General features: G+C 42.7%; 1 protein-coding gene across 2 annotated transcripts in view; it reads right to left on the bottom strand.

Moving 5' to 3' along the window:
• The window catches only part of PTPN21 (protein tyrosine phosphatase non-receptor type 21), a 75,591-nt gene that overhangs the window by 10,655 nt on the left and 37,160 nt on the right, over nucleotides 1–27,776 (bottom strand). For both annotated transcript variants that reach the window (XM_076003786.1, XM_076003787.1), the window contains 10 exons: nucleotides 27,476–27,573; nucleotides 25,767–25,834; nucleotides 24,927–24,997; nucleotides 22,281–22,368; nucleotides 21,648–21,736; nucleotides 19,220–19,307; nucleotides 18,432–18,511; nucleotides 9,458–9,518; nucleotides 8,784–8,868; nucleotides 3,379–4,754 (listed from right to left, as the gene is read on the bottom strand). In XM_076003786.1, coding sequence (XP_075859901.1) covers nucleotides 3,379–4,754; nucleotides 8,784–8,868; nucleotides 9,458–9,518; nucleotides 18,432–18,511; nucleotides 19,220–19,307; nucleotides 21,648–21,736; nucleotides 22,281–22,368; nucleotides 24,927–24,997; nucleotides 25,767–25,834; nucleotides 27,476–27,573 — 2,104 coding nt within the window. The remainder of the gene's footprint in view (nucleotides 1–3,378; nucleotides 4,755–8,783; nucleotides 8,869–9,457; nucleotides 9,519–18,431; nucleotides 18,512–19,219; nucleotides 19,308–21,647; nucleotides 21,737–22,280; nucleotides 22,369–24,926; nucleotides 24,998–25,766; nucleotides 25,835–27,475; nucleotides 27,574–27,776) is intronic.

Here is a 27,776-nt window from a genome sequence, read left to right as displayed (position 1 = left end):
CACAAGATTCCTAAAAATTTAACAGTCAGCTCTTGCCAGCTAGAATGAGCTGGATCTAGCACTTCTATGCCTGAAAATGACTCAAAATGCCCACACAGATATAACAAAATAAAGTTGATTGTCTCTAAGGTCAGTGCAAAAGCCAGTATTTGAAGAAAGTTGCATATAGTCAAAACTAGCTTCAAATAACTACTAATTAGTTCTTAGAGTACAAATATATGGTTTTATTTATTTATTTTTATGAGACAGAGTCTCACTGTGTTGTCCGGGCTAGAGTGCCATGACGTCAGCCTAACTCACAGCAACCTCAAACTCCTGGGCTCAAGCAATCCTCCTGCCTCAGCCTCCCTAGTAGCTGGGACTACAGGCATGTGCCACCATGCCCGGCTAATTTTTTATATATATTTTTAGTTGGCCAATTATTTCTTTCTATTTTTAGTAGAGACAGGGTCTTGCTCTTGCTCAGGCTGGTTTCGAACTCCTGACCTTGAGTAATCCGCCCGCCTCGGCCTCTCAGAGTGCTAGGATTATAGGTGTGAGCCACCACGCCCAGCCCAAATACATGGTTTTAAATGTATAACCTGCTCAGTAATTTGTTATGTGAGAATCACTGCACAAGACTAAAAGGTACAAGAAGAAAGTCTTTATGTAGATGTAAGATCAGCCAAACCAGTCTGCCTTTAAGATAGCAATCAAGTCCCTGGAGGTGGAGATAGGTGGAAAAGTCTAAAATGTTCCTTCTTGTCTACAATTTATTTCACTGCTTAAATACAATACTAAACCTCTATAACCTTAATTCACATTAGTATACTTGTTGTTAACAATCAAACAAGATAATGATAGCCCATGTTACTACGAAAGGGTCAGAGGGTTTATATAGTAGGGGGTTGGCCTCTTCAACTCTTAGAAAGTCAGTAACTTAAATGCCTGATGCAACCTCACAGCAATAAGTTAATATTGACTGAGCACCTTCAATATGCCAGGACTGCATTTTATTCCCCCAACAACTCTCTAGGGTCATCTCATTTACAAAAGTGAAAACTGAGTCACAGATTAAATAGCTTGCCTCAGGTCACATGGCTGCCTCTTTTTATACGGTAATCGGTGTCAAAACAATGAAATCATTCATTAAAATCAGTTATGTGGAATCATATAATTCAGAAGGAATTATTCCTATGCCTCACCTCATGTAAAACTTAATGTCACGAAGGAGGCAGAGCAGCGATGGCCGTCCCTGTGTTTCAGGCATAGTAGCTGAGGTTCTGATGCATCAAGGGTCCTGCCCACTGAGCAGAGAACTAAAAAAATAGCAGGATCTGGACTCAGACCCAAGGTTTCTAACTCTTAGGACCTGTACTCCTTCCCCTTGAGCGCAGCTAGCTACCGTACACATTCTTTGAGTAAGCAGAGTCCCTTCTGCAAAAGGAAGGGGACACATAACCTAATAACCTGGGTTAAGCATAACCTAATCACATTATTTTTTAATATTATAGGCCTTAAAAGTCAATGAGAGCAAAAATTTGTATTTCAAGAGAACCAAGTTGATCAAAGTCCTCAGATTTAGCTAAATCTATCTGGCCCTATTAAAAACATGGGGATAAAATAGGCTTGAATACTGGGCTAAACACAAAGCAGATATCATAGGGGGAAACTACTTGGGTCACACACATAAAAACAATGGACAGTTCTTAATGCAGTGGGAAGAGTGTTAATTATAAACTGGCTCTGTCCAGCCAGCCCAGGTAGAGTTATTCTGGAAAATCTACCCACACCCTGTCCCTACCCTGAATCACTGCTCATCAGCCTATACCCTCAATAATCTCGGCGTTCCTGGGGCACTAGCCTTTACTGTTCAAGTAAGTAAGATTGCACCCCCAGGAAAAATTAAACTTAACATCCAAACCTAAAGGTGATTAAAAGAAAGTACATTTAAATCCAGGGCACTTTAGTAAGTAGGTTGCATCTATGTATATTAACCCCTTTCATAAACACTGTAATACTACGTGAGTTTTTTCCTATTTATCACAATGTTTGTAGTGTCTTAGAGTATTTTATACACTAGGACAGAAACACACTTGAGATGGGCCTTCGAGTGTGTGCGTGCGGTCCAGCAGAGATGGGGGAGGACAGCCCTAGTGGCCAGGAACACTGGGAGCCACTGGGAGACAGAATGGATGCCCTAGTTACTTCGGCTTGGCTCCAGTGCAGGCCATGGGGAGTGGGAGTGGGCCACGAGGAGCGGGAAATCCTCTGCAGTGCAACAAAATGACTGAGAGTGGACACACTTCAGGACAAAGCCACAGGATATTAGTCAAAAGTTGAGGACTCAGTTAAAAAGTTTCAGTGAAAGAATAGCAAGGTCTCAACAAGCAATTGTTAGATAATAAAATATTAGATACATTCTACCTCAATGTGGACCAGTGTAGAAGAGAAAAGAACAGGTTGCAGAGATAAATATGGGTTTAAAATTTCAGTTCAGTCACTTACTAGTTGTGCGACCTTGGAAAAATTACTTAATATCTGAGTCTGTTTCTTCCCAGTAAAATGGCCATAACGATGGGCTTATCATAAAAATTGGATGCAGTAAAGCAGACAAAGTGCTCTGTACAAGGTAAATGCTCTGAGATTGGCAGCTAGAAATGTGATTATGCTTTTTTATATTTTGCTTCAAATAGGTAAGAAGTACTTAATGAACACTTATTTATTATGCCAAATATCAAAGAGCTGCATTTTCTACAAGGGACTTTCCTTGAATTCTCACTTCACTTAAACCTTTCTTTTAAGGAGACCTGGACCTCTGGGGGGTTTTATGTTGACAAAGTACCATCTTCCCAACTCCAGAATCACTTTCCAGTCCTCAGAGGTCACCAAGATGGTCAAGCTGTATCCACACAGACGCTGACCTTGAGAATTACATAAAGAATTAAGAACACATCCCTGCATGCTTCTCACAGACATCTCTTGTGCAAACTGAACAAATGCTGCTCGAGGTGCTGCATCGCCACCGGGTATTTTTAACGGGCGGCCAACAAAGCAATCTTGGCTGAAGTCCTGAAGTCTTAACTTCCTTTTTCTGAACAGCACATTACTAAAACATTTCATTCACTCTTTCCATTCCACTCCGCAACACCTCCGACGTTACCTTTTGGCTTTATCCAGCAAAACCACTAAAATTCTAATGGATCGCCATTATTCCCATAGATACACTCGAGTGTGTTCAAAGAGTCAAAAACAGAGTAGCATGGGGGTGGGGGGAGAAAGCTGTTAGAACAAGGTGAAAAGCTGGAGAGCATCAGAAGCCACCCGTCAAAGACAAGCTGATGTGGATCAGGCCGGTTACTCGGTGGCCTGGGCACATGCGACCGCGGTCGCGCTTACCCCCAACGGCGGGAGGCCTTCCACGACGTTCTTCTTGCCGGAGAGGAGGTCCGACACCGGCCTCTTCTTCGGAGAGTCCCTCCTGGCGCGGTACCGCCCCGACGTGGTGAGGTCGGACTCGGACATGGAAGGCGTCAGCAGCCCGTCCCTCCTGGGCCGCTGGGCTTCCAGCACCCCGGGCCCGGGCCCGTGCGGCGGCGGCTCCAGGATCTGCAGCGGCCCGGCCGGCGCGGGCGCGGGGTCCCGGGGGCAGCCTCCGGGCCGCCGGGCCGCGGCGCGCGCTCTGCTCTCCTCCTCGAAATCCTCCTCCTCCTCCTCGCTGCTGTGTATCAGCATGGTGGCGTCGGAGAGGGACTTCTTGTGGCCGTACCTCAGGCCTTCGGACTCCTCGGGCTCTTCTTGCTTCGTCCTCTCCGTGAACACGCTCGGCTGCGAGCCGGCCGAGAGCGCGCGCGGGGCCACCTCGGCCGCCGACGCCGACAGCGTCCGCTCCTTGAGCCGCAGGCCCTCGAGCCCGTGCGCCAGCCCCGCCACCTCGATGCTGTTCCTCTTGTGCAGCTGCGCGCGCCGCGCGGCCGTCAGCGGCTCGCTGACCTCCTGCAGGGAGTGGGCCACCGGCAGGCTGTCCTCCTGGAACGTCTGCACCGAGTGGTGCACGCGCCTGGTGATGAGGTCGGGGTTGCTGCTGCTGATGTACAGGTGGCGCGACAGGTCCGGGGTGCTGTTGGCCGGCCTGGGGTACGGGTAGGGCGGCGGCGGCCGGTACACCTGCGTCTTCATGATGTTGGCGGCCGGGTAGTCCTGGGCCTGCAGCTGCACGTTGGTCAGCTCGGGCACGCTGACCGCGCCCACCACGGGCCGCCTCTCGGCGGGGTAGGGGTACGGGGACTGGCTGTGGAAGCTGTAGCTCAGCGGGAACGGGTAGTGCGCCGACGACGGCGGCGACGCCAAGTGCGCGTGCTCGCGGATCTCGGGCTGGCTGTAGACCAGGGCGTCGGGCCGGCTGTAGGCGTACGAGCTGCCGAGGCTCAGGTTCCGCAGCGAGTGGCTCTGCCGGTCCGCGTGCGCCATGCCCCGGTTGAGCTGCTTCATCACAGTCTCATAATCCGGGGTCGGGCGGTACGACGGGGGTATCAGGGCACTGTGCCGATGGGAGGGGACGTAGTCGGGTCTCATGACGTCGCTTCCAGTGATGCTGGGGTTGGAGGACATGGGCGAGGGCTGCAGGAAGGACTGCGGGTTATTTAAGGAGTTAGTGCTGTGCGCACTGTAGACGCTGCCATTGCGGATCCGACCGTTGAAGTCAATCTGGGCTCTATCCAGACTTGTCTGAGAGTGACAATAGTATCCATTCTGGTTGGGCACAAAGAGGTTATCTGAAAAAATAAGTTTAATGAGATTCTTTTAATTAATTACTCCACCCAAATATTGAGATAGGGCCCCCTGAACTTTGATGACATTTTAACATAGCTTGTAAAAACCCATGCTAAAACGACCTGGCTTTAGCCACACTGTCGAGGTGACCCTGGGAGCCTCAGGTTCCTCGTCTATAGGACAGGGATGGCTCTGCCTACTGCAAGAGCGCCATTCAGGATCCGACATCCAATAAAGATTACCCAAATCTAAGTCCAATGTCAAAAGTATAATTGTGTCACAAAACGTTATCTTCTTCTGGAAGTGAAAAAAGGTGTTTTAGTGGAGACACAAAACAGACTTCTGGGGACTCTTGGCAGAGATATTACACTATTCAAGGCACTGAGCTGCTGACTGCTTTCTCTCCCTGGGTAGGGACGTGGCCCTGTTCATGTTGAGCTAGTTCAACCACCAACCATCTATAAACAATTTTGCAACTGGAAATTTAGATTGTTGATACAGGTTCTTCCAGAATCAACATAAGAACTTTGGCTATAAAAGGGTAATGGTTCAGCAAGATCTAAGCTTCTCTGGTCCAACAGTGTCACCAGTAGCTGCACACTCCAACAGGGGTCTGGAAGCCGAGAGGAACCATGCTAAGACAGCTGCAGCGTCGTCCTGCCAGGGACCCCCATGCTTTGGGGCCATGGCTAAGAGAATCAGGAGTTTAATCTAATCTTACAATAGCTGCATGCGTGTACCTGTCCGGGGCTGGAAAGGGGCCACACTTCTCCCAGCCATCTGTAGCTCATGCTCTTATCAGTGAGGGTGATTTCTAACACATCAAAGAAACTCAGCAGTCAAGTCCTTCAGAGAACAGTTTCTTGTGAAAAGCATTCTTTTTTGTTTCAAAAGCTCCATGATGGTGTAAGTGACAACTGACTGTCAAAGTAATATCCCACAGTCTGGCAGGGGCACTGCATTTGGGTGGCACACATAGCTGTGAAGAAACTGTGTTCTAATGTCCACTGTATTCTCCCTGCTGACACATATTGCTTCCTTGTCACTGTACTTTCCCCATCTACAGAATACTCGGCTATCTCTCGGTCTCTGGAATCTCCCTTTTCTCACTGCCCTCACTCAGGCCCCTACTCCAGCTTGTCTGGACTAGTGAGACACTCGCCTAGCTGGTCTCCCCGCCTCCAGGCTCCTCTCTGCTCGCCACAAACCACCCAGTCATTTGTGAGCCATACTTGGAAAAGACTAAGAACAGAAGAGGGGGGGAGAAGATAATTGGGATACACGCAAGTAAAGGGGAAAGATATGCACAAAATCATCATAATTCAAGCAAGGAAAAGAGGAGATAAGGGTTACAGGAGTTCAGAGGAGGGAAGGATCACTTCCAGCTTAGACTGGGTGATGGGGACAGGAAGGATCAAGAACAACCCCAGAGAAGACACAGCATTCAAGGAGCCCGGCAGGGTGGGCACATCCAGCTTCCACAGTGGATGTCTCTACCCCTCAGAGCACGCAAGCTTACACCCCCTCACCCCTGATGCCCCTGTACACCCGGGAGACTGGCCTGGCAGCCGTGGCCAGAGGAACCAGGGAGAGTGGAGACTGAAAATACTGGCTCATGACATGCAACAGCTGGTGAGAGGCAAGGAAGAAAGGAAAGAAAAGAAAAGGAAAAGGAAAAGAAAGGAAGGGGAAGGAAGGAAACAAGAAAGAAACTAGATTTGGAGGACTGGTTCGGGAGCAGGAATATGTGGAGACAGGGAGACGGAATAGATATCGTATAAAGTTAGAGGTGATACGATTTGTAACTGACTAGATGTCAAGGGCAAAAAAACAAAAGGAAACTTACATGTAGCATGGAATCTAAGTAACCAGGATAGTAAGGTCATAAAAATGAAGTAAGGAACATAGGAAAAGGGACAGGCTTATCAAGAGGAGTACAGAGTTCAAATTTAATATTTTAATTTCCAGTACTGTTTACGGAGTGCTACCATAAACCAGGTGCTCCAATGAGGGCTTCACATGCAGAAGCTCCCAGAACTGTCACCACAGCCTATCAGACAGCTGGAAATGTGGGGCTGGAGCCCAGGAGTGAGGAAGGGTGGAAAATATAGATGTGACAGTCATCCTTGCAGACGTTTTCCATGTGGATGAGACTGCTGTGCAAGCTCATGGAGGGAGGGAGGAGGGCATAGCAGACAACACTGTCGGGAAGGAGGAGGGAAAACTCAGCACGTTGGAAAGAGATTTACAAGAAGTAGCAAATGCTTGAACCTGACAGAGAGTAGAATCTGGGGGTTCTGGGCACCTCAGAGAGAGCAGCGTTAACTGAACAGCAAACGCAAGTGGGTGACCAACCAGAAGCAGCAGCACACAGAGGGTCCTCTCAAAAGAAGTGGGTGAAAAAGAAAAGAGGCCAGGCGCGGTGGTTTGCACTTGTAATCCCAGCACTTTGGGAGGCTGAGGTGGGAGGATCGCTTAAAGTCAGGGGTTTAAGACTAGCCTAAGCAACATATCAACCTCATCTCTACAAAAAAATAAAAATTAGCCGAGTGTGGTAGCACACGCCTGGAGTCCCAGCTACTTGGGAGGCTGAGACAGGAGGATCACTTGATCCCAGGAGTTTAAAGTTGCAATGAGCTAGGATGATGCCACTGCACTCATGCACAGGTGACAGAGCAAGACCCTGTCAAAAGAAAGGAAAGAAAAAGAAAAAGGAGAAGAGAAAAAAATAATGCAAACCATAGTTTAAAGAGAGGAGAGCAAAAAATGTCAGGATGTTTACAGCCTAAGGCAGGAAAATGAGCAGCAGAGACTAACAATGCAGAGGAGAGCCTAGTCCCAGAAGTGGGAAGAGCTGGAGTTCCAAGGACCTTCCTCATGCATTAGTCCCTACATGAGAGGACAACGGGACTGCTCTACTCTCCAACGCCCCCTTCCTCATTCTGTGCCCCGGCATTCACTGTCCCCAAACCCAGGAGCAGCAATCCCAGTCAAGTGTCCACCTCTCTACCACTCGTCTTTTGAGGTCCAGAAAGTTCTTCACACTCTCCCCAACATTAGGAGTCTTTCTTCTATCAAAGAACACTGTAATTGCATGCTTGTTCTCAGCAAAACAATGTTCTTTTTGCATTCAAGTTATCTGTGCACTTGTCTTATCCCCCACTATTAGATTCTAAGCTTCTTAAGATGTGAGGCCAGTGCAGTGGCTCACGCCTATAATACCAGCACAATGGGAAGCCAAGACAGGAGGAGCACTTGAGGCCAGGAGTTCAAGACCAGCCTGGGCAACATAGCAAGACCCTGTCTTTCCAAAAATTTTTTTAAAAATTAGCCAGGTGTGGTGGTACACACATGCAGTCCTAGCTACTTTTCAGGCTGAGACGGGGGATCACTTGAGCCCAAGAAATCAAGGTTGTACGGAGCTATGATCACGCCACTGTACTCCAGCCTGAATGACAGAGTGAGACCCTATCTCTAAAAAAAAAAAAAAAAAACATAAGAAGAGATGTAGAATTACTCATCTGCATGAACCTCCTTGGCTTTTGGTATAGCCTTATACAGAGAATATAGGGTAAATGTTAAATGATTGCCTAATAAGCTTCAGCTTTGGGGGCACTGTTGTAAATACAGTTCTCTATACTTCTCATGTGAAAACTGCAGTAATCAACGGTGTAAACTTTTGCAATAGGAAAGTCTCTGGCAGGGAAAAAAACAAAGGAAAACAGACATTTTTTGCCAGAAAGTAAGGAAGCACTTGATGGCTAATGGGGGAGTGTGAAAAGGACGCAGGAACCAGCTTGACTGAGTTTCCACTGGCCAAATTTGGGATCAATCAAAATTTGATACTGAATGTTTTTGACAAATATCCAAGAACTTGAATATAATGGCTGCTTTCACGAGTCCGGGATGGCTGTAATCATGACAACAACTGGGGTTTTAAAACTTGGGGTTTTTGGCTGAACCAAAAACTATCCAGGTTTCAAGATCTCTCTGTCTTCATAGATTTATTCATAGTAATAACTATACTGTACCTTGGGAGGAAGCATATGGTTCCGTATAATGTCCATTATAGTGCAGCGGGGGTGGGGGAGGCATCACGTAGGGCTGAGGTTTAGGCTAAGAAATGGAGAGTTGGACACAGGGTTAAAACGCATTACCTACGTCATATAGATAAAGGCATTCTCTGCTGGATTCTTTCCCTCCATTAAGAAAACTTCTAAAGGAGTTAAATATATTACATGTGGAAAACAAACATGAAGATACACAGCAGCTCTTACCATATGGATCATTTTCAATGTTTCCCCAGTGACAATGCCAGCCCCACACACTGTACCAAAATCTGCACCCAAAAAGATCAAGAAGGCACAGACACAAATTTCCCTGTATAAACATTCGAATATAAGAAACTTAAATGCAGCACAGTCAATCTTATTAGACAGTCATCTAGTATTCTAAATATATACCAACTCACAATTACTCTCAGCCTACAAAGTTTTTAATATTAGGTTGGACCTAAAATTACATCTAATAACATAAATGCTAGGTTGGACCTATGGAAAAACCATTTCTTTGGTTACAAATGATCAAGTATCAGCACATGTTTATGGTTCAACCTCAATATCAACACTACTAAAAAGCATATCTTATTAAGGAGAATGGCCTCACTTAAAAAAATAAAAACAACATATCTTCCTTTTTTTCTTACCAGAGACATCCTTGAAGAAGACCTCCTTCTGATGGGGTTCACTGGGACAGTCTGAGTTTGCCTATAAAAGAATAAGTCTTTGAGAAGAGCACGCACGAACACACGCACACACGCACGCTACCTACTTCTACCAAAAGAAGATACAGGAAGGTAAAATGAGAAATCTTCTTAGACAAAAAAGATAAGCTAACCAGTCATAGACTAGAGAAAAGAAAGGAGGTTCTCTGTCGACTATGGGGCCTCGGCCCTTTCCTGCTTGCCCAACCCCGCAACCCGTGCTGTGGTTTCAGGCTCCCTGTGGTGCATCACCACCTCGGGGGACTGTGGGAGCATCTTTCCTGCCATCCAGATAAACCTCTGGAGTGGCCACAGGCAGAGGGAAAGAGACAAGGCTACGACCTGCACACTCATGGCAGCAGAAGCAGGATCGGTGCAGGTGCATCTCTCCCGCACACGGGGAGAGCCCTGAGCCTGTCCACTCACAGTCCTGGGGCACCAACTGTCAGCTCAGGAGCCGGGAGCAGTGCGAACTGCCATTAATTGAAAGTCTGTTAACCAAGACTATAAACACAATGAAGAGAAAAATTTATAATTTCGGTGACTGAAGAATCTATATTTCCTCTAAGGAACTAAGTTAGGGAAAGCAATAAGAAATATTGGTTCAATGGGCCTGTGGCAAACCCATTGCCTTTCTTTGCAAGAAATTTCTGTCTGATCAGTTTTAAACATGTATTTTTAAAAGGCAAATAGTATTAAGGAGTGCTAACTGACATTTACCCGATTAATTTGAGATTTTAAACTATTCATGCAGCAAGTTCCATCTTTGAAGAAACAATTAGGTAAGAAAGGAACAAGAACCAGCAGAGCCCACATGCAACTACTGCTTTTAAATAGAGGCAAGATTTTTTTGTTGTTCTTCTGTGTGGTCACTTTTAATTGCAAATAAGATCTAAGTACCTAAACACATGGGATTCTTGGCTTTATTGATGACATATAATATTGTCAAAGCACTTTTTCTTAAACCCTGGCTCGTGAGAGCTTATGTAATATAGTTAATAACTGATACAAAAATATTTTGTGATCTTCGGTTATGGAGTTCTAAGGACTAATTACTAGAAAAATCCATGATCACAAAATCAACATTCAATCAATTTAATCAGCAACTTTACCATTATATCAAGCCTCATGTCTCATAAATTAATATTCTTCTTAGCACTCTGATAAGTGGTGTCTTGTTCTCAACCCCTGGATATTAGCTTATTGTTACAATACTTTTGAGATTTAAAAAACTAGTACCTAGGCTGGGCGCTGTGGCTCACGCCTGTAATCCTAGCTCTTGGGAGGCCGAGGCGGGCGGATTGCTCAAGGTCAGGAGTTCAAAACCAGCCTGAGCAAGAGCGAGACCCCGTCTCTACTATAAATAGAAAGAAATTAATTGGCCAACTGATATATATATAAAAAATAGCCAGGCATGGTGGCGCATGCCTGTAGTCCCAGCTACTCGGGAGGCTGAGGCAGAAGGATCACTCAAGCCCAGGAGTTTGAGGTTGCTGTGAGCTAGGCTGACGCCACGGCACTCACTCTAGCCTGGACAACAAAGTGAGACTCTGTCTCCAAAAAAAAAAAAAAAAACAAACTAGTACCTGTTAGGAACTTAACATCAGGTGACTACAACTACTTTACCAGTTTACTTTTTAAAATAATTTCATTATCATCAGGTTGTTGAAAAATAAATGTCTCTTTTCCAAAGGATGTTCCATTCTTCTAGAAGTTATTTTGGAGAAATAAGTCTGCATGGTGGGTCTGGGCTTTTTGTTTTTGTTGTGGGTTGTTTTTTCTTTTATTGTTTTTCTTTAAATACTCCTTAACTGCACACTTCATGTCTGTCTGTCTGTCTGTCTGTCTGTCTGTCTTTCTTTCTCTCTCTCTCTCTCTCTCTCTTTCTCTCTTTCTTTCTTTTTTTTTTTTTTTTTTACCCAAATCCATGCATACTCAAGTCCCATCATGTATTTCTTAAAACTGGTGTCTGGAATTTGAGGACACTATGTTTGTAGCCTTGAAATTCACTGTCCCTGGTTATTCTCGATTGTCAGGGTTGGGTGCAGACAAACTGGGCCCTGGCCGTTATGTTCAGTCTATCAGAGACTCACTGTCTAGACAGATAGAACTTGTAAAGTACCATAAATTCAGAGAAATGAGGAGAAAGAGTTGCTTATAGAATCCTCTATCAACAAATCCCAAAAACATCCCTAAGTTTCCCAGTCGGAGGCAAAAATAAAACTGAAGTGTGTTAAACACAAAATCCAAGGATGCAGAGCTCCGGAGCACAGGCGGCAGCCCCCACACACGACAGCTATCTTGGCGGCCTTGCCGCGGCACCCAGCGTGGAGGCGAACGTGCCCACTGCGGCAACCGGTTCTGCCAAACACAAAACTAACTACGGCAGTGAGTCAACCAGCTACTGTCTGTTTGAACCTAGGCTGACTTGCCATCAGTTCTAATATTCTAACCTCCTCTTTCTTCTTGCCATTGTTGTTAAAAATGCAGTTTACTCGGAGATCAGCTATTCTCAACTTGGCTTACAAGAGAAAATTACTTATCTGTTGGTTGTGGTTTCCAAACTTGTGGGGCAGTATGCATGGGTGCTGCTAAAAATGGGACAGCTAAAGAATTCTGAAGAAGAAATCACTGGAAGGCTGGGTGCAGTGGCTCATGCCTGTAATCCTAGCTCTCTGGGAGGCCGAGGCAGGCAGATAGCTCGAGGTCAGGAGTTCGAGACCAGCCCGAGCAAGAGCGAGACCCCATCTCTACTATAAGATAGAAAGAAACTAATTGGCCAACTAATAAATAAATATATATATATATATAGCTGGGCATGGTGGCACATGCCTGTAGTCCCAGCTACTTGGGAGGCTGAGGCAGGAGGATTGCTTGAGCCCAGGAGTTTGAGGTTGCTGTGAGCTAGGCTGACGCCATGGCACTCACTCTAGCCTGGGCAACAAAGTGAGACTCTGTCTCAAAAAAAAAAAAAAAAAAAAGAAGAAAAGAAAAGAAATCACTGGAATATATGCACTGAAGAAGACAAGAAAAAAGGCTGACCCGGGCACCATGGCCCATGTTTGTAGTTCAGCGACTTGGGAGACTGAAGCAGGAGGATGGCTTGAGCCCAGGAGTTCAAGGCTATAGTGCACTGTGAAGGGGCCTGTGAATAAATAGCCACCACACTCCAGCCTGGGCCAACAGAGCGAGACCCCCATCTCTTTAAAAAAAATATATATGTGCCAGCCCAAGTGCAAGCAATTGTATTACTTATTGAAACTGCACATGATGATCTCATGGAATCTGAACACCAACCCTATAAGGGAGGTCCAGTTATTATCCTGATTTCACAGATAAGGAAACTGAAACTTAGATTAAGTAAATCACTCCTGGTCACGTGGCAAACAAGTAGCAGAACCGGCATTTGAACCAGGCAAGTCTGTCGGATTCCTGAGCACGGGCCTCTAACAGTGACTTATCTGACCCCTTCCCCAGTCCCAGCTAATCTGTAAGTGAATTTGGAGGCAAGGGGGCATGCCACGTATCACTGGTGCCCGGCACACAAGGAAGCCCTCAAATGTTTACTCAGCAAATAAATGACATGGTGAGTGAGGACTGAAGTTAATGTTCTTTTCTAAGCATTTAGGGTCAAGCTCATTTCTTATATATATATGTATATATATTTATAGCTGGTGAAGGAGGGTGAGATTTTAATGATCAAAAATGCATTAGATGGTGGAAATACCCAGTGAGTGTTTGTCTCAGTGACTTGCCTCTTGAGCTTAGTAAGGGTAAGAAAGGAAAAAGGCTCTTCTCCCCCCCTGTACTAGGGCAGGCCAGAGCTGCATGCTCAGGCTGAAGGTCCTGCTCTGGCTGAGATGCCTGTAGCTCCCTGGCACTGTGGGCAGGGAGAGGAACAGAGCTGGCAGAGATCATCTCGGGTAACTGGGGTACTGGTGCCGGGCTTCACTCTAGCTCCATGACATGTGGCTTTCTAGGGTAACACTGATCTTCATCCACATGAGAACCCACTCAGGAAAGGAAGCTGCCTCTCTTCAGCCCTACCAGAGGTCCACGTCCCCACGCCCAGAGAGCCCACTGTTTGGCCCTATGGCTGCTCCTTAATTCAACGCCATTACACTGCCCTGCTGGTCCACACAGGTCCGTAGGAACCACTGGGTCCTGGCCACACCTCTGTGGGTCCAGGGACTGGATGGGACAGGGGCTGTTTCATCTTCTTCCAGGATTCCCACAGTCTTTTCAAGCACTGCCATAGGCTTAGAAGATGGGGCAACCCCAGTCAGGGTCTACACCAGTCAGTCTCCTAGATCATAAAAGTCTCCGTCGGTAGACACTGGCTGCCATGTTCACCGAGAGCCCTAACCCGCAGGAACACTCGCCAACCCTCCCACTGCGCTCGGAGAGCAGCCTGCCACTGCCTGAAATCCAAGTTTACCCTCTGGAGAAAGTCTCCCAAGCCCTCCACCACGTGGCTTTGCAGGTTGGAGGACACCATCCCGCTGTCCCCTACAGAGAGAGGAGAGGAGAGGCCCCTTTACCAAGGCGCCTGTCTCCCAGTCTTTTTCTCCTGTAAATTAGGGAGGCTGATCACAGCATGATCAGTTCTGAGGCCTGGGGTGGGAGAGCGGAGGTTAGAAGAAGCTTTTTGACACTGACATTATTATCTCATTTATAGTTCCTGATCTAACCCTAAAGGAATGTTCAGTAAAGGCCCCATTATCCCTATTTTACAAATTAGACCAAAGAGACTGTTATCTAACATTTTTAAGGCTTGGGTGACATAAAAAGATATTCTGTTACCTAAACTGCCTTGCTGGGTGGGTGGGGCAAGACTGTTGGATCATGCCATTGGACAAACACTAAAATACAGTTATCTGGGTCAAGGTTAGATGAATCACATAAGGCCATCCCAAATGCTATTAGGTTATAGATCAGGACTGGGGGGAAACTATTAGGTTATAGATCAGGACTGGGGCCACTCTGGGAGTAAAGTCCAGTGCCAGGCCAGCTGCAGGTTTGTTAAATGTGCAACACACTTGAGTTTATCCATCTAGACCACGAGAACAAGTCTGCCAATACTTCAGAATCATAACACTGAATGTGATTGAACAGTCTACACTGAGAACCTTAAAAGAGATGACCATAAAAATTATAGTTATTTTCAGTTTTATTACCCATCAAAATTTTAAAAGCTAATATTAAAAGCTTCATTTACCTCACATGGGAAACAGATGCTCACCATGAAATAGACTGGCTTCCCACAGAATGAATTATAAATAATTACATAAGAATAGTTCATAGAAATCAGCTGCCATAATCTACTAGCTAGCTATACAGAGATTAAAAACAAATTTTGGGAAATAGTCCTTTAAACATAATTATTCCATTTTTAAAAGAATCAGATGTTCCTTATACAGATGTAATATATGCAACTGATGACATTAATGTGGTTTTATGCACACTTACCAATAAACAGCAATATCCCAAAAGTTAGATTTCTAAGACTAAATCATTTACCGCAAACAATCATTTGTTGCTTTTCGCTCTACATTTTAAAATTATTACTGGGCGGCAATTTGCCAAAAAAATGCTTTTTAAAAAAACCACTAACACCAACCAATATGGATGCCATTTAGAAAGGGTTTACATTTTATGATTTATTCAAAATGACTGATTCTTTACTATTTTCCAGAAAAGGAATGAACTAACATAATGATAACTCAATATTATTAATTCTCTTAAACTTATGTAAGGCTTTCAAATGAAAACACTGTGTCCCAATAGATTACATATCTACTACTTGAATCTTAGAACTCATTTCGCCATAAAAATAATGGCATACATGGCTGGGTAACCAGGCCAACCTATGGGAGCCCCAAATGCAATTACCCTGGGCTAGCAGCAATACTGAGTCTAACCACCAGGGGGAACACTTTCATATTCACACACACATGGGCAAAGAGCAGAAAGGGCTTCCTAAAGCCACAGAGAAAGCAAGGTTCCTCCTCCTGTCAGTCAGTGCTTACCAAAGCCCCAACACCAGACCACCAGTGGGGACTCAGATAAAAACACTGGGGGCGGGGAGACACACAGAGGAGAGGGGATGGGGCCTAAGTGCTAATCACTGGATGGTTCTCTGTCTGCATGGACAACACCTATTCTTTTTGCACTGTTAATCCTGCACACCCTGCACAACAGAAAGCACTTCCACAGCCTTTCTCCTTCCTGGTGCTAAAGGACAAAATGCCCCCCTGCTCCCAATTTATGATCCATAATAAAAGGAAATCAGGCAAGCATCAAAGGGGCTTTTCTCCTGTGACTCCCACCACTGCCTCACTCAGGCTTCTGTTCACTAAGCCCTGGTCACACGCAGGCCATGGAGAGGAGTGACAGGAGGCCCTGCCCTCACAGGACTCCATCGGACAAAAGAGACAGATCAAACCCACATTTACACAGCAGACCCAAACACTCCAACAGCCTAGCACAGCAGGTGAGAGCACAGGTTCCCATCCTCCTCCTCCCTCTCACCAGTGGCATGGCAGGGGCAAGACGTTTCACTTCCCTACACCTCCACACCTTCACCAATAACAGCGCAGTAATAATTGTGCCAAACAGGGTTACTGTTACAACGAAATTAGATAAAAGCTCTCGGTATAATGCTTGACACAGAGCAAGCATTTACTGAATTATTGTCACAAATTATTAGAATGATTATCGTAAAAGAAGTAGGAATAAACGAGACCTTTCAGGGTGGTATTAAGGACTAAGCAGAAGAAATGCTTGCTGGGGTCCAGAGCGGCTGCATTTCAAATTAGATCTTGAGGAATGACTAAGAGTCTGCCAAGGGAGGGAAGGAAGGGCATTCTAGCAAAGGCCTGGGCCGGAGAGGCATTAGGACAAGGAATGAGGGGTTCTGGGGGCCAGAATCTAGAGTCACAGGGCTGGAGCAGATAAGCCCAGAGCAGGAGACCTCAGGAGTCTGCACTTAACCCCGTAGCCAGGAAGGGCTGGGGGAGAGGAGCATGCTCTGATTTGGTCCTGACCTGTAATTTAAAGAACAGTGCTACATCTTTTGCTTATCCATCCAGAAAACTAACTGAAGAGCAGTCCTGAGGGTGCAACACATTCACACATCAGCGAGGATTCCAGAGTGGCTGGAACAGAGTGAACAAGGAGGGTAAAAAGGAAACAAGTTTAGAAGCAGGCAAGGACCACATCACGTACGGCCTCATACTTTTGTTATAAGTAAGAGGGAATGCCAGTGCGGGGTTTTAAGAAGAGTGATAGGATCTGACTCATGTTAAACCAACATCGTTCTGGCTGACATATGGAAAATAAGCTGCAGGCACGGGCGGCACAGAAACAGGGAGAGAGTCAGAAGGCTACTGCAATATTCCAGACGAGGAGTGACGGCGGCTGGCATCCAGTTGTTAGCAGAAAAGGTAGTAAAATTGTAAGATTTCAGATATATTATGAAGATAGAGCTGGAAGTGTTTGCTGATGAATAGATGTGGTATGAAAGAGAAACAGGAATTAAGTATGACTTCGGGGCCTGAGTAACTGGGTAAACGTGGGTGTGCTGCCACAGGTCGACTTGGGAAGGAGTAGGGAAGCAGTGGATTTGGGGGCAGGAAGAGGAGGCGATCAGGAGGCCTATTTTAGACATACCACACTCAAGAGGCCTTTTAGGGACCCAAATGGAGATGTCAAGTAGAGAGCAGCATGCGGGAGTCAGAGCTCACGGAGAAAGAGCTAGAAATAAAATTTGATGTACTTCTAGCATATAAGCCTGAGGCAAGGTGAAATCCCCCAGGAGTGTAGATGGAGAAGAGGTCCCAGGACTAAAGCAGGAAAGGTGACTGAGATGAAATAGGTGAGAATGAGGAACCCGGGATGGGGTGAGGAAGGAAGGCGCCATCAGAGATTCAATGCTGTGAAGGAGCTCCTGGCAACACTGGATGAAGTACACCTCGTGACAGCTAGCAGTGTCAGTGGTGTGGTGGCTTAGGGGAAACAGGGTGGAAGGAAAGAAGGAAAGAAAACAAGTATATACACCTTTTTTTTGACAAAATCCACTATAAAGGAAAGCAGAGATACAGCACGGAGGCTAGAGGGGGGTGTGGAATAACGACAGCATTTCACATGTGAAAGATCACAGCGTGCTTGAACGCTGGTGGGAATGATCTAGCAGACAGTGGGAAAGCAGTATGGGCTGATAAAAATGTACATTAGGAAAGAAGGGCATAAATTCTTCAAATGGCTTGAAAAGTTTAACAATCTTTAATTACTTAAAATGCTGACCAGGGCACTGATTTAAAAAAATAAAAGACATTATTCCCTTTTCAACTTTCCAGAATTAGAATGGTTCTAGTAACTAGTGGAAAGAAATATTAGAGGCATATCTGTAGCTATTAGAGGTTGGTTCAAAGCTAAAATGAGAAAAATGTTATTTTAGGCTGGGTGCACTGGCTCACGCCTGTAATCCTAGCACTCTGGGAGGCCAAGGCAGGCATATCATTTGAGCTCAGAAGTTCAAAATCAGCCTGAGCAAGAGCAAGACTCCATCTCTACCAAAAATAGAAAAAAATTAGCCAGGCATGGTGGCACATGCCTGTAGTCCCAGCTACCGGGGAGGCTGAGGCAGGAGGACTGCTTGAGCCCAGGAATTTGAGGTTGCTGTGAGCTAGGCTAATGCTACGGCACTCTAGCCCGGGCAACAGAGTGAGACTCTTGTCTCCAAAAAAAAAAGAAAGGTTATTTTAACATGCAACAAAAGTGAAAAGATTATTATGAAAGTGTTCAAAAAAGTTCACTTGATAAAATTTGCCTTTCCAGATACAATAAGGCTCAAGATTAAAATGTCTAAATTTGTTATTTTCTATTTCCACAATTTCCATGAGCAGGATATACTTACAGGTTACAGTGGTTTAGTCTGTAAAATTTGTGTCGTGCAACACAGAGTCTCCATACATATTTTGCTGTTTCCATATCTTCCTAGCAAACAAAATATGCAGAAAGGAATATGAAAACACACTTACAAATTGGTACTTTTAACTCAGAGTTTGTCTGAGGACAAGACATGACTTGGGGACACATTATGTCAAGGTCACTTTCAGCACACTGCAATTCTTTCATTTCCTACCACTGCCTATCATAGGAATGCCACAAGTAGGATTTAAAGACAACCAACCTGCTCTAACAGTGTGATTCTGATATTAAACAGTTTCAAATGACTTAGAAATTTAAAAATTAAAAAAATACCAACTTTTATTGGTATTCTTAACAATACACTCAATGACATTTCTAAAAAAACATTTGACTCAGTAACTCAATGTTGCCTTTGGTGAGAGAAAAACTAATAACTGTTAAATAATATTTCTGCAGAGCGATTCATTTATCAATAGAATTAAGATATTAGTGTTTACTATCTCCCCCAGTTAATCTCTTTAATTTAAAGGTCATCATGATCAGATAGTATTTATCCAAAGATGCATTCATTCAACAATATTCACTGAGCAACTCCTTTTTGCCAAGTGCCATTTTATAAAGTGTTCTAGCAAAAAAAATTTTTATAAAATCATGAAATATTATCATTTTAATGCCATCCTCTCCCAAACACACACATGCACACCAAAATGCCAACTTGTTTGTTAACTTTTAGGAAAAACATTCCGTGCAGATAGATCACTAATATTTACTCACAGTTTGAAACTGGATGGTCTCCTCTTTATTTGCTAGTTCTAACGCAAAAAAGGACTTGTTGTGGGACATGTTAGCAATATCATGCCACCTAAAGAACAGCAAACAGAGAATGGCAACGTGAGTACTCACATGTAACCTAGTAGACAGAACACACGGTTTCTCCTTAAGATTGATGCCTAAGTTAATATTTGTTAATCATTTTTGAAATAAAACTGGTTTTAATTGGCTAACATGCACCTTCTAATTGAAATGACAGCCAACTAGTTGCAAAAAGTAAATGCATGTATATTAAATGAGGAAAAAGGGGTATTTAAAAGATGTAAAATGCATTATCCTCGATTGCTAGATTCACCTGATGATCAAAGATCCCTATCTGAGCTGGTTGCCAATGCCTCATTTAATTCATTCAACAAAATGAGGGGTTCCCATTATAACGATCCCAGAACTTCCATTAGGTCCTAGGGACAGTAAGATCAGTAAAGCACAGTGCTTCCCTCAAAGGAGCACAGTTTGGAGGGTGGGGGTATACAAGGGAGAACAGCAAATAAGTAATGTTACGTTACTTAAGTAAAGTAAATCACAAAAGTGGGGAAGAGTGCTCCAAAAAGCTTCAGGGTGACGACACACTTAAATGCTAGGAACTTAAGGAGTAAACTATTTTGGGGGTGCTCACTAGAATTCAAAATCCTATCTTATATTAATATTAACTTTATATTTAGTTTTTATATATTAATATTCAATTTTATTACACATCTATAATTTTATAAAAAGAAAAATTATGGAAGAAAAAATTATTTTATCTCATATATTTCTTATATTAAATTTAAAAGTTATTAAAATTAAGTTAGTAGTGATTCAATGTTTAATTGTTAAACCTATAAGATTGTTTGCATCATATTAAATAAGGCAATTTGTAACATTCCTATCCAGTGAAGAAGGACGCCAGGAAGATGTCTCAAGTTTCCTTGTGACCTTTTGGGCACCATCATAGTCCCACCCTTCAGGTGCAGCCCAGATCCATTTTCCTCTCCCTGCCCCGCAATTTGACATGTTGGGAAGACTTAATATGAGCGGCCTGGGGACAAGAGAGCAATCGCCAACGTGGAGCCACCCAGCTCAGGGCAGCACGATCTAAGAGTGGGGTTCTGCTGCCCAAACTGTGTATACTGTGGCCGTAATCACCATGGAGAACTCAGGACCCAAAAGGCAGTAAAGCAAAGGATGTGGAGGAGGAGATGTTAACTTAGAGAAAAAGCTCTTAACAGGAAAACACTCGTTTTCAACAAGAAATGGTCGTGGGGATGGTTTAGAAAGCTTGAATTGGGGCAGCGTGGGGCATGGCACATAAAGTAGAGAGTAAGTAGAAGGAATAAAAGAAGCTGTTTAATACAGATGTTAAAAGCCCAGGCTTAAAGTGGAGAATCTTTCCTGGTTATGCTAGTTAATAATTGGGTGACCTTGGACAAATCACTTAACTTTTATAATCCTCAATTATCCCATGTGCAAAGTGATGGTAATACCTGCCGCTGAGAGTTGTTATGAAAAATATATGAAAAAATACACAGAAAGCATTCAGTACAGTATCTGGCTCATGGTAAGCACTCAATAAATGGGAGACACAAAAGAACCAAAATGTAGAAGTGACAGAATATGTTTTACTACTTTACGAAAAAACAATATAAACTTTTAATTTTTCATCGAGAAGATAGAATTGGGTAGACAGAATCTCAGAGTAAAACAGCAAATATTTCTATGAAATGACACTTTGGATTTTCTAGATTATAGATTTTAAACAATTAAAAAGCAGAGATTGAATGATATGGTCCAATTTACTATCTTTAAGATCTAAATTGGAACAGAATACTAAAAAGGTAACTTAAATCACCTGTAATTTGACTCTTCAGACTCGGCCACTATTAATTAGCACATCACTACATAACCTTTCTGTTTTTCTTACCACATACATTCTAAGATTTCCACAAATGGGAAGGATCACTTTTTAATTATCAGGGGAAAAAATTTGCTTAGATATTACTATTTTAGGAATTTTGGTACATAACTAGAACCAGAAGAAAGGTTTAGATTTTTCATAAGAAATAGCCCTAGAAACCAGAGCTCAAATGAAAAATTTACATCAAAACAAAGAATGGCCTCCTAATGGCAAGAAAATGGTCACATATTTTTAAACATTTTATAAACAGGCCATCATGATAAACACTATTTTTTACACATTTGGCTTTGAAGAAAGAGGCTTATGAAAAAGAACCACTGCACTTAGATGGTATTTTATTCTAGGAAGGGAATATTTCCTTTTTTTATTGAGACCTTGGGAGAGACTCCTGAGCAATTTAACTACTATTAAGTAGTGTAAAACCTACATCACCAACAGGAGCCACATAAAGTACAGAGCAAGACGTAAGAAAAATACCTAAATATCACAGGTGGCCTTCCGTTCTTGTGTTTCACAAAGATGCCTTCGAGACATGCGCCAATGGATATGTCGCTTCCCTGGCTATCCTAGAAGGAGAAAGCAGAAAAAGAAACACTTAGGCTACAACTACATCTAGTTTCTTTTCTTTTTTATTATTTTTATTTTTTATTTCGGCATATTATGGGGGTACAGATTTTAAGGTTTCAATAAATGCCCATTTCCTCCCCTCCCCCCACAAGTCTGAGTCTCCATCATGACCATCCCCCAGATGGTGCACATCTCATTACATCTAGTTTCTTAAACTTGTTTCCCAGATATAAAATGTTCAGAAGACCTGCAGAGAGAGTAGAGTATTCAGAAGGAAAACAATCTGAATGATAAAAATGTATTATCTTGTAAACATGTATGGGCATCGAAAACGTTTAGACCTCTTCGAGAACTCTACTTCGAGACCATTTCAAAGAATGAACTGCAAAAATGAGACTGTGTTTTACTATAAATTTTGGTTACAAGGACCTCAGCCTTTAGGTTTCCCGACTTTTGCACATCAGGGCATCCTTGGGCTTCCCCGCTGTTCTCTCCAATTGCAGAGTCTGCTTTTAGAGAGCCCCAGCCGCCGGCCACGCTTACCTTGGCGGGGTAGCTCTCCTCTCCGTAGCCATCCATCCTCTCTATCTCCTGCATGTACAGCAGTTCAGCATCAGGCGCTGCGAGTCCTCTGCAACCCAACAGATGTTAGTGAGACTGTTCACGGAACTAAAAATGTTTTAAAACAAAGCTTTTCTTAAAAACTACATATCAATTCGGCATAAGACATTATAAACATTTCAAATTTCAAAGCACCTGTAATCAGTTATATTAATCCAACAACATTTGCTGAAAACCGACTACATGCGAAGCCCTGTGCTAGGCGCCGACGCCGAGTTATAAAAGATCCTGCCCTCTGTACTTTAGGCAGGTGAGGGGGAGAGAGGAGGATAAAACCACCCTCTAAAAAATCTTCTAAACCACCAAGTAATTCCTTCCTATTCAAAATATCAGGCATTACTGAGAAACATGTGCTAAATGCCAAAGGCAGGTAGGAATTAAGGACATGAGGCAGCTAGATGGAAACCCCTTTGCAGTCAGGTAAATGGGCCACTGTCAGGATGGGTAGGAAGGCAGTGCGGGTGGAAGACAGTGCTCCGCTGCATGCACACGTGGGTCTCCAGGCTCATCTGCGGCTGCTCCCCAGGCCCCCAAGGCAGCCCACACTGTAGCCATCCCAAACTCTGCATCTGTTTGAATACACCATGTTCCCTCACACCTCAGGGCCTTTGCACATGCCAATGCCTCTTCCGGGTATACCTGTCACCCACTGGTGGACCTGGCCGGTCCCTCAAGACATAGCCTGTGCATCACTCCCTCTTGGCCACCTTCTGGATTTGCCAACGTACCTGCTCTGTGCAATCCCAACACATTGTGCCCACACCTCTCCCCCTACACTCACAATCCTATTATATGTATTATAATGACTATTACAGTGGGCTGTCCTACCAAGCTTTTAGATTGAAAGGCTAGGAATGAACTCTTGGAAGGCAGGGAATTATTCTATTTATCTTTGTGCCATAGCATCCAGCACTCTGCTTCATACAGAGGCGAGTACCAGACTACCTTTTAAGGAAATGCACGAATGAATTATAAAAGTTACAAAAAACAGGGCAATGTGTGCCTGAGGGATCAATTAGGTTAGAGGGGAAAAAGGATTCATTTAGACAGCACAAGGTAAAGCTGGAAAGGTGAGATTTTAGCAATTTGCAGGAGGCCTTTAACCCCAGGGTAGGGGACTCAGGCTAGAGGAGAGCATGAAAACCCCCAGGAGCATTCAGCAAGGAGAGGGCGAAAGAGAAGAACAAAGTGATATTCTAGGAGACTAATCTTTTGTGAGCGACTATATGGATTTGAGTGAAGACAGACTAGAAGCAAAAAGTTATTTTATTTGAAAGGGGATAAATAATGGGTTATAATCTGACAGAACCTGCTTTCCCTCCTCTACCACATGTAGAGACACTGAAGCCTTTTTTAGCTTGGGTTCCCCATCTATAAGTTGGATATAATAGTGTTTACCTTAAAGAGTAATTATAAGAATTTAATGATATATAAAGTAGACACTCAACTTATGAATTTTCAAATTTACAAAAGTGTGAAAGCAACACACAGACTTCAAGTACCTATACAACCCACACCATTCTGTTTTTTTCCGCTTTCAGTATTCATTACATGAGATATTGAACACTTTATTAAAAAATAGGCTTTGTATTAGATGATTTTGCCCAACTATAGGCTAATTTAATTAAGTGTTCTGAGTATGTTTAAGGTAGGCTAAGTTATGATGTTTGGTATGTTTGGCAGATGTATCAAATGCATTTTCGACTGACAATAATTCACCTTATGATGGGTTTATCAGGACATAACTCCATCATAAGTTGAGGGGCATCCATACCTGGAACAGTATGGTACTTGGTCTACAATAAGACCTAGCATTCTCAAGGAAAGGATCTTTCTTTATTAGGCCAGGGGTCCCCACCCTGTGATGAGTTGTATAATTATTTCATTATACATTACAACATAATAATAGAAATGAAGTGCACAAGAAATGTAATGCACTTGAATCATCCTGAAACCATCTCCCCCCATCCCTGGTCCATGGAAAAGCTGCCTTCCTTGAAGATAGTCCCTGATGCCAAAAAGGTTGGGGATCACTGTAAATACAGGCAACACAGAGATTCACCATCAAAAAACGTCCATGTCTACCAGCACACAAAGGTACGCGGAAGCACAGGTCAGGGCAATGAGCACCAGAGCTCTTAGCACAGCTCCCCAGAGGACAGAAATTCACCTTGTGAAAGCGGAAACAAGAGGAAATAACTGTACTTGATTTGTAAAAGAAAAATCTCCCTAATCTTACATTACCCTGTGCAGGATTAGGTTGCCACAAAAACCTTTAACACATGGGGTGAAGAATTGGCACCCTTCAATGACTGGCTGCTTTCAACTTTCCCAGCTTCCTCATTGGTAAAACATGGATAATAAATGAGTTAATACAGGTAAGTGCTTACTTACAACAGCACTTGGCACACAGTGAGTGTTACATAAAACGTCGGCTACTTGTACTAGCAGCATCAGTAAAGTTCCAAATTTAATTGTGCAATTAAATATTAATTGTGTAAATTAAATATTTCAAACTCTAATAGGCATTAGTTTATACTATTTCCATGTCTTATTTCTTAGTGTTACCTGTATTTCTGATGTAGTAAGGCCACTTTTTGGGTTGCTTCTTCCAGTACTTTTTCATCTTGTAACCACCCCTGAAGAAAACACACAAAGTATAGAATAATTCACCCAAATTTCGTAGGAGGAATCATTGCTACTGAGTGTTTCTGACTCTTGTCACTATCAGGCAAAATTGTGACCATTACTAATAGGTGGGAGCTTTGCTTACATATGTAATAGTGATCTAAGGAATTAAGTGGCTTCATCCCAGAGAAAAGTTTCAGCTGAATTATTTCAGGTTGGTGACAACAGGCAGCCAGTTCTAAGCCCAGCAAAATAACAATACCAGGTACATTCTTTGGCTGGCTGTGCAGACACTCAGAAAAAGAGCATACCCCCTCCCTTAGTTGTTCCAATACAGTTCTTGTTTCACTTCGATCAGTAACTTAAACATGGAAGGTGGTGTTTTCTTGTCATCTACTTTTTAAATCGCTGATGACAAGTCAAAATCATTTCAACATAACTTCGTGAGGTTTCAAGTCTTCGTTTAAAAGCAAAACCTCTGCATGGTTCCTCAGAAGCTGAAATGGATCCCTCTCTTAAGACTCACATCCAAATACAAAACCAGTTTCTCTGGGCACATCACAGTGACTACAGACCCTTCAGTGTCTACGGGCTGACAAGGACCAAGAAGACTGCAACCAGGAAAGCATTCACACTTGACACGTTTACAAAAAGGAACTGGGGTTTTTTTAAATGCCATTCCTGACTAATAAGACTATCATATGGATTTCATTTCAGGGATTATTAAGGGCATGGGAATAAATAGTTTATAAAAGGGCCCAACGTTACAAGAAGTCTTACCACAGGAAACAAAGCAAATTTCTGAAGAAAGTCCTGGGATTCATACTGATCGAAGTCACCAAAATCAGCTATACAACATGACAAATATTCACGTGTTAATTACATTTAATTTTTATTGCAAAACATGTACAAAAATTCAATGTGCAGTATATAGATGATGTGCTTATAACAAGTCAAACTTGTCTTACAGCTATAAAAAGTATATTTTAAAGTATCTCTTAAAAAATACTAATTAGGTAGATTCATACGTCTTGATTTGGAAAAAAGCCTATGAATTAAGTCAAAAACAAGTTATAAACTATATCTAATATGATATGCTCTCATTTTTTATTTTAAAAACAAAACCTAGTCTATAATCAGGTACACTTGCTATGTAAAGAAAAATGTCAGGAAGAAACCAAAATGTTGACAGTAGTGATTACCTCTGGGGAATGGAATCAGATCATTTGAATATGTTATAGCAAGACATATTTGTTTTGAAATTTTTAATTGTTAAAAAAATTGATAGGTCGGCAAAATGCTTATGAAAGGGTAACTCTTAAAGCTAAATACTTAAGAAAATTCAAGTACCTTGTAAAGGACTGTGGCTTCAATGTATACTAGGCATTTGTCTGTCTAGAAATAACACACATGTCTACATGCCTGCTAATATCAGAAGGAATTTTATTAATGATTCTTCTAATTTCAATTCCCAAGATTAAATGCAAGTTATCATTTGAAATAATGCCTCATCAGAAATTTTCCCAAAGCATATACATGTAAATATATGTAGATTAAGCATGTAAAAAATAAAAAAATTAAATTCAAAAATGTTTGTAAGATGCAAAATTTTCATCTGTTATGACTGACAATACTCTATAATCCAGGACAACTAAAAAACCAAACAAATGAAGTGTACTTAAAAGTATAAGTGAATATAACTTCATCAACCTCACTGACTAGCAGATCTTTCTTTCTGAAATATCAGCTATTAGCACATCAAGTCTCTGAACTAGATGAATACATAGCCTATTACATGCTTTAAATATATATATATACACACACAGTGATAGATCTCTTAACGATGGGGATACGTACTGAGAAATGTGTTAGGTGATTTCATCACTGTATGATCATAGACTGTCCTTATACAAACCCTGATGATACAGTCTACTACACACTTAGACTACATAGATTTTTGCTCCTAGGCTACAAACCTATGGAGCATGTTACTATACTGAACACTATAGGCAACTGTAACACAATGGTAAGTATTTGTGTATCTAACCATAAAAAAAGGTACAGTAAAATACAGTATTATGCTATGCTCATTGCCGGTTATAAACTAAATTTTAAGAAGAAAAACTATGGTATTATAATTTTACAGGATCACCACAGCATGTGCAGTTTGTTGTGACCGGTATATCGTTAAGTGGCATGTGAGTGTATGTATATACACTCACACATATTTACATATTTCTGTTTATTGGACTGTTTGCTCTATGGAAATATAACATGGTTAACCTTATACAAGTCTCATTTCATTGAGGTAATGCAAAATCATTTTTTCCCCAAAAGGAAGCCCCTTAGATAATAATGTATCATTAATATAAAAACACTACCAAAGATGTATACAGAAAGTCAGTTACTTTAAGAATGCCTTGCTGTCTTTGTTATAAACCACATTTTAATCTGACAGAACTATTACATTATGGATTGCCCTTATTTACCTTGGACAGCTAAGCCTGCTAGCTGAATCGCTTGTTCTAATGTACAAGGAATGTTTCCTTCCAAGATATCTTTCTTCAGCTGCAGATAATACTGATACCTATATAAAAAAGTCAATTTTATAAAGTCAATATCAATATTATCTCCAATTGAGACACAATGCATTTTACCATAACTTGGTAGAGAAGCATAAACCAAATAAAACCTTAACCCCAGATGGTTTGGAAGAATGACAAGAATGTCCTTGACCATATCTACATTCCTGCTACCTCCACCCCCCCCACACACACATTAATCAATTTA

This window comes from Microcebus murinus, chromosome 6 (assembly GCF_040939455.1).
Source record: "Microcebus murinus isolate Inina chromosome 6, M.murinus_Inina_mat1.0, whole genome shotgun sequence".
NCBI classification, from domain to species: domain Eukaryota; kingdom Metazoa; phylum Chordata; class Mammalia; order Primates; family Cheirogaleidae; genus Microcebus; species Microcebus murinus.
Note: the sequence above shows the minus strand (reverse complement) of the source record. Positions and strands in the feature narration are given on the sequence as shown.